Source organism: Ranitomeya imitator, chromosome 7 (genome assembly GCF_032444005.1).
Source record: "Ranitomeya imitator isolate aRanImi1 chromosome 7, aRanImi1.pri, whole genome shotgun sequence".
Taxonomy (NCBI): Eukaryota; Metazoa; Chordata; class Amphibia; order Anura; family Dendrobatidae; genus Ranitomeya; species Ranitomeya imitator.
In genome coordinates this window covers 64899032-64910631 of record NC_091288.1, presented here as the reverse complement: position 1 = coordinate 64910631, position 11600 = coordinate 64899032, and the positions used below count along the sequence as shown (strand labels likewise).

The 11600-nt window shown below is 43.0% G+C and overlaps 1 protein-coding gene across 1 annotated transcript; it reads right to left on the bottom strand.

The window, feature by feature from the left end:
- Nucleotides 1-94: 94 nt before the first annotated feature.
- On the bottom strand, nucleotides 95-1484 carry LOC138646096 (uncharacterized). The gene is made up of 2 exons (XM_069735560.1): nucleotides 922-1484; nucleotides 95-676 (listed from the first exon to the last, which is right to left on the bottom strand). Exons 1-2 carry the CDS (start codon nucleotides 1360-1362, stop codon nucleotides 95-97), a joined length of 1023 nt encoding a protein of 340 aa, XP_069591661.1. The 5' UTR covers nucleotides 1363-1484.
- Nucleotides 1485-11600: the final 10116 nt, after the last annotated feature.

The window sequence follows — 11600 nt, the reverse complement described above, 5'->3', positions numbered from 1 at the left end:
TTTTAACATAAAGTAACATTTAAATTTAACTCTTTAATATAAAATAACTTAACTATACTACAATTATACTTATAACCTGAAATATTTAATGGAACTATAATTCTTCATAATGGTTTTCACCATTCAAAAATCCTTGGCTGGGCGGAGATGATAACTGCCCAAGAAAAGAATGAGAAAACCTGGGATATTGTGGTGGAGGGGCAAGCGGCATGTTCAGGTGTGATCTAAATTGACGGTGTGCTGGTGTGCCACGCATTTCCTGAGGCGTTTCATTCATTGGCTGCCATGAATGGTCCATAAAACTTTGCACACTTGACCTTTCATCTAGCTGTCCAGCTGCCGCTTTGCTCAAAGTTTCAAAAATCACCCTCTCGGCGTGTATCCTTTGTTGGTCTTGCAGCTTCCCTAGCCGATCAGCGGCAAAGTTGGCAAAGCTGTCCACGGTACTGTGGCTCTGCTGGCTTAACATTTGCTTCGCCAAAGTGACCAACTCGGTTGATGGCGACACGGTTTCTTTTCTTTTACGACCATTGTTTATCCGCCGTGGTACATAAGGTGTGTTGGGGGTTGAGGGTGCAGGGTCTTCACTAGACCCCTCAGTAGCCTCCGCCCGGCTTGGTTCATCTCCCAGCAGGTCCTCACTGGTCGGGGTGGACAGATCATCATGCCGATCTTGCTGCAGGAACAGAAAATTTAGAATTAAGGGGAGAAACTAGTAGTACAGGATAGGATTTTTTTCATTCAACGGTATGAGCACTGAGTGGGGCCAAAAAGTTAAGGATTGTACTTATCTGAAGTGGAAGGGATAACTTGGATAAAATGCAGCATAATAAAAGAGGGAAAAACTTAGTTACTATTTTCTACTCGACTATGGCAAGTTTTAAAGCTTTTTACAGGGAAGCAAGCAAAGAAGGTACTTACATCTCCAACAGGGGTGTCAGTCGGGATCACAGGGTCTTCATCCAGGGTCTGCCGCATTGAAGATGCCATTGTACGCGGGAGCTCCTGGTCACGGGTGAAGCCAAGCAAGTCAAAGTACCATAACGATGGCACATAAACCTCGTCTGTGGCGGCACCAGACTTCTTTGACCTCACCACCTTGTTGAGCTCCTTTTTATAAACTGTGCGTAGACCCTGGATCTTTTTCCGGACTACACTCTCATCCACCTTCTCGCTGGGGTTATGCTGCTGAAACAGAGCAACAAGTTTGGCAAAAGCCTCCCTCTTCTTGTTTCTGTTGCTGTAGTCAGCGGATTTAATCTGCCAAAGGCAGGGCAGGGATCGATACATCTCAATCAATTCCCGTACAAACTCCTCGGTATTGAAAGACATCTGAAAGAAAGAATAGCATACAGTGAGCATATATGGAAAATTTTAAATAACATTTTGAAAAGAGTTATGTATGAGCCACACTACTGTGAATGTAAAATAAAGAACAATGCGCCTGGCCTGCTAATAATCTCTGCCAGTCTGCAGTCCCTCCTTCCAATAGTCCTCCACCGACCACACCAATGCTGCCATGCAAATGGAACCGGCATAGAGCCAAATTTATTATTTAAAAAATAAGGCCTAGTAACCCTGTCTGCGGTCACTCTGTGCCCACGAGACTGCCTAAAATGGCTCCATGTGCTAAAGTATATATACACAGATACCAACAAAGCACTCCCTCCCTCCTTCCAGAGCAAAGATGGCAGATTAATAGGTGCCAAGGGAATGGAAAGGGAATGGAAACGCATTTGAGACCCCAAATGATACCTACCGTGCACAAAGTATAGATTTACGAAGAACCGTCGAAGAATAGCAACGAATAGAAGTCGCAGGCCGGAGAACTCTACAATGATCTGCAATCCACCACCACGCGCTAGAAGTCGCAGGCCGGAGAACTCTACAACGATCTGCAATCCACCACCACGCGCTCAGGAACAAAGGACGGAAGAGCTATCGTGTCACCTCATATGGCTAGGCCGCCGACCAATCAGAACGCAGTAGTGACCACCAATTAACTGAATGGGGGCGGACAAGGCAACACAAAGGCACGCCAACTACAACGTCACACAAGACGTCCCTCATCGAGGTCTGTATCGTTATCATAGCAGCCATGTGAAAGGGTCACAACGACAAACGACATCGTTGTACAGGTCGCTACAGGTCGCCGCATCGCTGCTGCGTCGTTGGGAAGATCGCTCTGTTTGACATCTCACCAGCGATATCATAGCGACGCAGCAACGATCCCGGACAGGTCGTATCGTTGTTGGAATCGCTTAAGCGTCGCTGTGTGTGACGGGGCCTTGATCTTGATGAAGAGCATTACATCAGAGAAAATAATGCACATAGGGTCTTAGAAATCAAAGGTTCAAAGACAAACATACCATGGCTGGAAGCTACACATTGCTGTATTCAACTTGACGACATTAAATTACCAAATGAGAAGATCTTTCTATCTGAACTCTTGGCAGAAGAGAAAAGAGAATTAGGGTAATAAACTCCCTATTAAGGAATAAGATATGGCTTGTTCCTTCACACGTCTGAGCGCCAGGTGTAGACTGAACGAGTCTGTTCTGTTCACAAAAGGCAACTTTTTTCCATGGCCTCGTCTGGACGTAGGCCATGTAGATGGATATTGGAAGTCACCAACCAACACAAGTCCCTTTTAAAATTGAAAAAAAGGAAAGGGAAAATATGGCAGCAATCTGAGTTTTTTGGAGCAAAGGTCTTAGAACGTATCTGGAATTTAAGCAACTGGTTTGACTCAATTGACTGTCAACCTTAAGTGAAAGGTTTAAGTCTTAAGGTACCGTCACATTAAGCGACGCTGCAGCGATCTAGACAACGATCCCGATCGCTGCAGCGTCGTTGTGTGGTTGCTGGAGAGCTGTCACACAGATAGCTCTCCAGCGACCAACTATGCGAAGTCCCCTGGTAACCAGGATAAATATCGGGTTACTAAGCGCAGGGCCGCGCTTAGTAACCCGATATTTACCCTGGTTACCAGCGTAAACGTAAAAAAAAAAAAACACTACATACTTACATTCCGGTGTCTGTCCTCCACATCACTGCTGTGCTTTCCGGCCGGCACTTACACAGTGCAGAGAAGAAGAGCGCCGGAGGACAGACACCGGAATGTAAGTATGTAGTGTTTTTTTTTTTTTACGTTTACGCTGGAAACCAGGGTAAACATCGGGTTACTAAGTGCGGCCCTGCGCTTAGTAACCCGATGTTTACCCTGGTTACCAGTGAAGACATCGCTGAATCGGCGTCACACACGCCAATTCAGCGATGTCTGTGGGAGATCCAGCGACGAAATAAAGTCCTGGACTTTCCCCAGCGACCAACGATCTCCCAGCAGGATCCAGATCGCTGCTGCCTGTCAAACACAACGATATCGCTATCCAGGATGCTGCAACATCACGGATCGCTAGCGATATCGTTGTTAAGTTGGCCAGTGTGAAGGTACCTTTAGACTCAAAGAGAAATAAATTAAGCTTATGTTCAAACGAATAGAACTCTTGTCAGTTGATTTGGTCATTCATGCCATCATTAAAATCACCATAATCGCCAGCTCATCGTCTTATTCTATGGGCAGGGAACAATTGTATTAGTGATGGCTAACCTGTCTAAACAGGTCATTAAATGACTGCTGATCAGTGATCAGCTTTAAAGAGAATCTGTCCCCAGGTTTTTGCCACCTAATCTGAGAACAGCATAACACCCCCTTCATAAGTCTGTATAAAAGCTGTACTGGAAAAAAACAGTACCGGTGTCATGAGTGTTTTTCTGGTATGGCAAGAGAAAAAGAAATTACAACACTTTTCCTATACTTTGCAATGTTAAACACATGCAGTACACAGATGTCATCAGTATGCTGTATGTGATTTTCCCGAACGCATAGACTTGTATTGGCCCTTGTCATCCTTCCTGGTGGTAAAAAAACAAAACAAGCATGTCTGTATAGATTACACGGACACATGGTCTGTGTAAAATACAGACATGCACAGCAGCATAGATTATAATTGGTATGTGTATCATCTATGAAAAAATGGATACCACATATACTGCAAACACTTGTGAAGGGGGCCTAATGTAGATACAGAGACCCTGATGTGTCACTTACTCGGCTGCTTGCTATATTTTTCATAAAATTAATGTTTTATCAGCAGGAAATTATCACTAGAAGACCAGTAAACCTGCTGCCAGAAACCCTGGCCACACCACTGATTGGCAGCTTTCTGCCTATGCACAGTGTTCACAGAAAGTAGCCAATCAGTGGTGCGGGTGAGGTTATACAGAGCTTAGTGTTCAGAAAACTGGAAGATCTGCAGAAGAGGAAACATTATCAAAACTGCAGAAAACCATAAAGTAAGTGACACATTGCTGGAGTCACGGACCTACATCATCAAAAACCTATTGACAGATTTTCTTTACTGAATTGGGGTCATTTATCAAATGTGGTTGACATGAGTAAATGTAACTTTATTTCATTAAAAAGTTATATAATTCAATTGCTTTAACGTTTCTTTATACATGGGTGCAGATATTACACATGATGTATAGACAAAATCCACTGAATCCACCATCAAATGTGTTCTGAGTATCTAAACATACACATCTGTGATCCTCAATGTTGCATTGAGGCTCATTGAGCATCCATTTATAAGTGTCATTCATCTGCATGTGTAAACCGTGTAAGGATGACTGATCGTTACTATGATTGTCCGTCCCCATAGTATTTGTATATTCTTGGCAGCACATTCCTGTTTACATGAGGTGCTGCTGATTTTTAGGACCACAGAAAACATACGATCAGCTGGCAAACAAGTTTTTGCTTTTTTTGTCAGCTGATCGCTGACATTTTTACACAAGTCAACGATCAGGAAGGAACACCCCCATAAACCTTTGTTGAGCGGATCATCAGCCCACAGAAAACAACCTTAAAGGTGACCATGGACAAGTGACAGCCAGGAGCACTATCTCCATTATGCACCATCAGGCCGAGAACAAATTTTTGTCATTAAGAAGTTATTTGTGATGATGATCATCTTGTGGCAAACAATAGGATCAGACAGGTTCAAATTAACCAGGTAGATACTTGTTTTTCCCAAAGGAAAGCATCAATGTATCATTGTCTAATCTCAACTAACAATATATTAGCAAGATTATTGCCTGCCACATCTCAACTTTCCTCTAAAATGAACTCTATTTTATGAGTATTTCTAGGAATACAAATATGCTACTCTTGGAATATGCCAAAGGCATCATCTAGTCGTGTGGCACAGAGCCCGATTGCCTCCATCACCAAGGTACGTGTAAAGATGAGGTCATTTTGCTGGAGAAGTGATGCTTGGGATGCTATCATTAGGAGATTTACACCGGAAGCCTGCCGGGGAAGCTGACAGTTGACTTTTTGATATTTATGCTGTTGTGAAGCCTGGCTTTTAAGGTCTCCGAGGAGATGCTTTCTATCCGCTTCTTTAACTCCTCACAGCTCATCTGACTCCGTCTGCTGGCACAATATGTCCTGGACATGTCACAATTCAATCGCCTGATATCTAGTTTATTTATTTTATTGCACCTTGCTTATATGGATCCAACATGTTCCATTGACCTGTACAAAGATCATCAACACTTACATCAGCCCGTGTCCCAAGTGGCGCGTAAAATCTTATTTCCTTTGCAGACATGCACATATAGGTATATGCTAGGACTACTTTCATCATATTTTGGAGTCTTAGGAGAAGCTGAAGTAAGGTCTTTTCACAGAGTGTCTTGAAATGTCTGTCTATACAATCACCTGGAAGCCCCCAATGTACATGTCAAACATACCCATGACCTGTCATTAATTCAACGTAAAAATGTCCCCTGATTGAAAAAGGAAAAAACTTCTCCAAGATACTTTCAGAACTTTGTTTTTGGGACCGGTGGGGGTCCTAGTGTTAGACTCTCATAGATCTGCAAGTTATGACCTATTCTTTGGTTAGGGCTGGTGCAGATGGTCATAGATTCTCTCATCCAAGAAATCAGATTGTGAGCGGATTTTCTTGGATGGGGAGCAATTATTGACTTGCAATGCTGAGTGCGATCCGAATATCAGATCAAACTTGGGCATGCTGCTATTTTTTCCTCGGACAGTCTCTGTCCAAGGACAAAGTTGGACATGTGCACATAAAATAACATTGGACCGAAAACATGCTCATCTGCACCTGCCCTTAATTATGGAAATAACCATTGAAATCTCTTTGGATTTGCACATTAAACACATATAGATGCACAGCTTGTTTAGTAGATGGCAGGAAATAATTTCTGTCTCATGCAGAAGAACTTTGTCCAATTATGATAACTCAGGAAACCTTCTACACATGCCGAACAGACATTACATTTTTGGAATGAGAATTCTGTCAGAGGCGAGTAGGGTACTAACGATTCATTGTTAGAGCCCCTACCCCTATATAGACACCACAGAATGCTACAGATAAGCACGTCAGTGCAGCTGTGCGTGGATCACCCAGACACCGGCTTCCTTCCTGCACTTTTGAGTACAATGGACCTAGACTTTTGTAGAAAGGGCATGAAACCATGGGATTAGATGCCATAGATAACTAAGCTTTATTGTTTTGTCTCATATTATTATGCGCTGTATGAATACCATTCGCAGCTCATAAACACCAATGTAACATTAGGTAGTGAAAGACTATTATCATAATAAATGCACAACTTCCGGCTTCCGAGTCTTCACAGATTAGTAATTTCATGATTTTATAGACTGTTTCTCTAATCTTCACTTGTATAGAAATGTTCTGTGTTTGGGCTGTAATTAGTAAGGTCATTGTTGGTTTTCATAAGAGGGTAAAGCTAGCCATACACATTAGATAGTCGTTGGTGAAACGTTTGCTTGACACAACACAAAGTCTTTCTTGAACCATTAAAATGCAAGCAAGGAATAATATACATGTAAGTCTTGGTCTGTGAATTATTATTTATTATGCTTTGCTTATATTGCACCATCATATTCCACAGCACTTTACATACATTATTATCACTGTCCCAATTGGAAAACACGATCCAAATTCCCTATCAGTGTGTCTTTGGAGTGAGAGAGGAAACCCATGCAAACATGGGGAGAACATACAAACCCCTTGCAGATTTTGTCATTGGTGGGATTTGAACCCAGGACCCGAGCACTGAAAAGTAACAGCGCTAACCACTGATCCACCACTGTGCTGGTAACACAAACTGTATGGGAGCAGAATGACTGTTAATCCAGTCGCTGTGCTCCCCATACAGCACGCATATTGTCTGTAGCGCATCTACTGTGTAGCTTACACAGGACTTTGTGCTGCCAACAAAGATGATTTATTGGCTTGCATTAAATATACAATTTTTTGGGTCACACCTATGAGACAAAAGTTAGAAATGTTATAAAGTGCAACATGGATAAGTATCTGCAGACCAGTAGAAAATGATCAAGTAGGGGTGAGGAACACATCCTGCTCAGTGTTTGGATGAAAGTTGTGCTGTGCAAAATACATTTTTTGTAAGTGACCGTTGCACTCCATAGCATGATATGACACTTTAATTCTAAAGCTGGACATACACATTAGATGGCTGATGATGCTTTGGACGATCATAAATAGGAGCACCTGTGTGCCAACAGATATCTCTACTAGAGATGAGTGAGAATGATAGAGTCCCTTCTTACTGTTTAACTTCAGGGGAAGATAGCGATTGGCAGTCCGAGATCAGACCTGCTCAATTGCCAACTCCCCAGACGATCAGTTGGCCAGCACCCCCATAAAAGATACAATATTAGCCAAATCCATCAATATAGATTCAGACTAAGTTAGTCTCATTCAGACATCACTGATATTCCTTGTATGCAAAAGTCTGTGTTTACAGTACTGTAATGCACCTAGAGAGGGCAAAGAGTGCCGATGACCCAGAAATAAATGCGGCACTTGCAAATTACAGTGCTTTGCTCTGACCAAAGCAGGCAACAGTAAAATATGCTTACACTTGGGCAAGAACATAATTAGGGGACGCTGTGTGGATGACGTAGGACATGATCAGCTGTGGAGGATATCCACTAAATAAAACATAACCTTTAATGAAAAAATGCTAAAAAATGCGCACCCAACAGGACACAGACAACGAATAAAGTGCTCAGGTGAACCAGTGCTCAATATAAAAACAAAATGGTTTGATCTCACCCAAGCTGCCGGACACCGTATACTTCCAAACGACACACAAGAGATCCAGGGTTTGTAAAGCAGAGACAGGGTTAAGGTTCAAATATCTACCCTGTAGCCCCTGTGTAACTCCTGTCCTAACAAGGACAGGCCCCAAATGGACCTCACTATAGGGGACCAACACATCCAATGTATATAAAGGCAGAGTCCTTAATCCTTTAAAGTCCAATTTCTTCCTCCCTACGCGTTTCAACTCCGGTCACGGAGCATCATCAGGGGAGTCACATAGAAGGAGGTGCCAACAGGCACATAAATTGTCAGAAAAAGTCCGTGCAAAGTAAGGGGCCTGCAGTGGCTAGGTCTCCCAAACTGGAAGCGACCATCTGTGTCCACAGTCTCTGTACAGAGACTGTGGACACAGATGGTCGCTTCCACTTACGCTTGCTCATGATTGGGGAATGCTGTGTGGATGACGTAGGACATGTTAACTATGTGAAGCTGGGCACAGTGTACACTTACGCTTGCTCAAGAGCATGATTGGGGGATGCTGTGTGGATAGTGTAGGACATGTCATCCATGTGAAGCCGGGCACAGTGTACACTTACACTTGCTCAAGAGCATGATTGGGGACGCTGTGTGAATGGTGTAGGACATGTCATCCATGTGAAGCCGGGCACAGTGAAATACACTTACACTTGCTCAAGAGCATGATTGGGGGATGCTGTGTGAATGGTGTAGGACATGTCATCCATGTGAAGCCGGGCACAGTGAAATACACTTACACTTGCTCAAGAGCATGATTGGGGGATGCTGTGTGAATAGTGTAGGACATGTCATCCATGTGAAGCCGGGCACAGTGAAATACATTTACACTTGCTCAAGAGCATAATTGGGGGACGCTGTGTGGATGGTGTAGGACTTGTTATCCATGTGAAGCAGGGCAGAAGGACAGCACTTGCGATGAGAGAAGAGGCGACGAAGGAAGAACAGCAATGCCCATCGGACTGGACCGCACTGTATGGGGGTATAATAAAAGTTATTTTTTGTACTATGCAGAGGGGATTGGTGACTTATCTAAAGGATATTAGAATAGTGTAAAAGAGACCTTAATGGTGGTGGTCGTATTTTATATTGGGAAAACCTGGTGACTGGTTCCCTTTAAAGTCTCGCTCTGTTCTTTATCAGTCTTCAACCAAGTTTCTGGCAAATTACCTTATAGAACTGTACAACACAACAAAGATGATTTTAAAGGAAACGTAATTGTACAAGTTGGATTTAGTTTTAATGGTCACTGTCTTAACGGCACTATATTCTAAATTCTTTTATTTCAAAGATTTTTTTTATTGCCTAATAAGAAGATTTTTATAGCGAAAACCCTGTCAACCAATATAGGGAACTACGGTAGTTAGGTTGGTTTCACTATCCGTGTACAAACCCCAATGTCTGAAATTACTGCGGCTCTCTTAAAAAGAATTCAACAGTCTCGTAAGCATATTTGAGGCTAATGATTTCTGGTCAGCAGACTCGCGATCTGCCCTGACATTGTGGTCCATACTTGGACTAAGAATGTAAAACTTTTAAAATTGGCCTTAGCTGGATTTTCAGGATTGAGTTAACTTATTGAAGTTTATCATAGACTAACACCTTTGGAAAATAACAGTTTTTCACCATGAATGCTAAACACCATCATGTCACATGCCAAGTATGAGTACAATTTTGACAAGTCACTTGTGTAGCACCATCCAGATGACTATTCTGAGCAGGGCATGGTGGGGTTATAACTAGTGATGAGCGAGTGTACTCGTTGCTTGGGTTTTCCCGAGCATGCTCGGTGGTCTCTGAGTATTTGTAACTGCTCGGAGATTTAGTTTTCGTTGCCTCAGCTGCATGAGCTACAGCTGATAGACAGCTTGAATACATGTGGGGATTCCCTAGCCACCAGGCAACCCCCACATGTACTCAGCCTGGCTAGCAGCCGTAAATCATGCAGCTGCGTCAACAAAAACTAAATCTCCGAGCAGTTACAAATACTCGGAGACCACCCGAGCGTGCTCGGGAAAACCCGAGCAACGAATACACTCGCTCATCACTAGTTATAACCTTTTTGCTCGCACTTTTCTAACTGGTTCTTTTCCACAGTTGCATGTCAGTGACGAAAATATCAACCGCTGTTACAACATTACATTATTTTTATGCCAAAAACTCAGTTTGGCATGCTCTCCTTAAGGCTACGTTCCCACAATGAGGTTTTGGTGAGTTTTGATGTTGCAGATTTCCTGCAGCATTTCTGCGGTTTTATCTGTTTCTGCCTATCTGTTTCTTACCTACAGTGGGGCAAAAAAGTATTTAGTCAGTCAGCAATAGTGCAAGTTCCACCACTTAAAAAGATGAGAGGCGTCTGTAATTTACATCATAGGTAGACCTCAATTATGGGAGACAAACTGAGAAAAAAAAATCCAGAAAATCACATTGTCTGTTTTTTTAACATTTTATTTGCATATTATGGTGGAAAATAAGTATTTGGTCAGAAACAAACAATCAAGATTTCTGGCTCTCACAGACCTGTAACTTCTTCTTTAAGAGTCTCCTCTTTCCTCCACTCATTACCTGTAGTTATGGCACCTGTTTAAACTTGTTATCAGTATAAAAAGACACCTGTGCACACCCTCAAACAGTCTGACTCCAAACTCCACTATGGTGAAGACCAAAGAGCTGTCAAAGGACACCAGAAACAAAATTGTAGCCCTGCACCTGGCTGGGAAGACTGAATCTGCAATAGCCAACCAGCTTGGAGTGAAGAAATCAACAGTGGGAGCAATAATTAGAAAATGGAAGACATACAAGACCACTGATAATCTCCCTCGATCTGGGGCTCCACGCAAAATCCCACCCCGTGGGGTCAGAATGATCACAAGAACGGTGAGCAAAAATCCCAGAACCACGCGGGGGGACCTAGTGAATGAAGTGCAGAGAGCTGGGACCAATGTAACAAGGCCTACCATAAATAACACACTACGCCACCATGGACTCAGATCCTGCAGTGCCAGACGTGTCCCACTGCTTAAGCCAGTACATGTCCGGGCCGTCTGAAGTTTGCTAGAGAGCATTTGGATGATCCAGAGGAGTTTTGGGAGAATGTCCTATGGTCTGATGAAACCAAACTGGAACTGTTTGGTAGAAACACAACTTGTCGTGTTTGGAGGAAAAAGAATACTGAGTTGCATCCATCAAACACCATACCTACTGTAAAGCATGGTGGTGGAAACATCATGCTTTGGGGCTGTTTCTCTGCAAAGGGGCCAGGACGACTGATCCGGGTACATGAAAGAATGAATGGGGCCATGTATCGTGAGATTTTGAGTGCAAACCTCCTTCCATCAGCAAGGGCATTGAAGATGAAACGTGGCTGGGTCTTTCAAC

Excerpts from the sequence above, each read along its gene's own strand:
- LOC138646096 (XM_069735560.1), bottom strand. The coding sequence starts at position 1,362 with ATGCTCACTGTATGCTATTCTTTCTTTCAGATGTCTTTCAATACCGAG. Across the intron at positions 677-921 it reads CTGACACCCCTGTTGGAGAT|CAAGATCGGCATGATGATCT; the intron begins GTAAGTACCTTC and ends CTGTTCCTGCAG.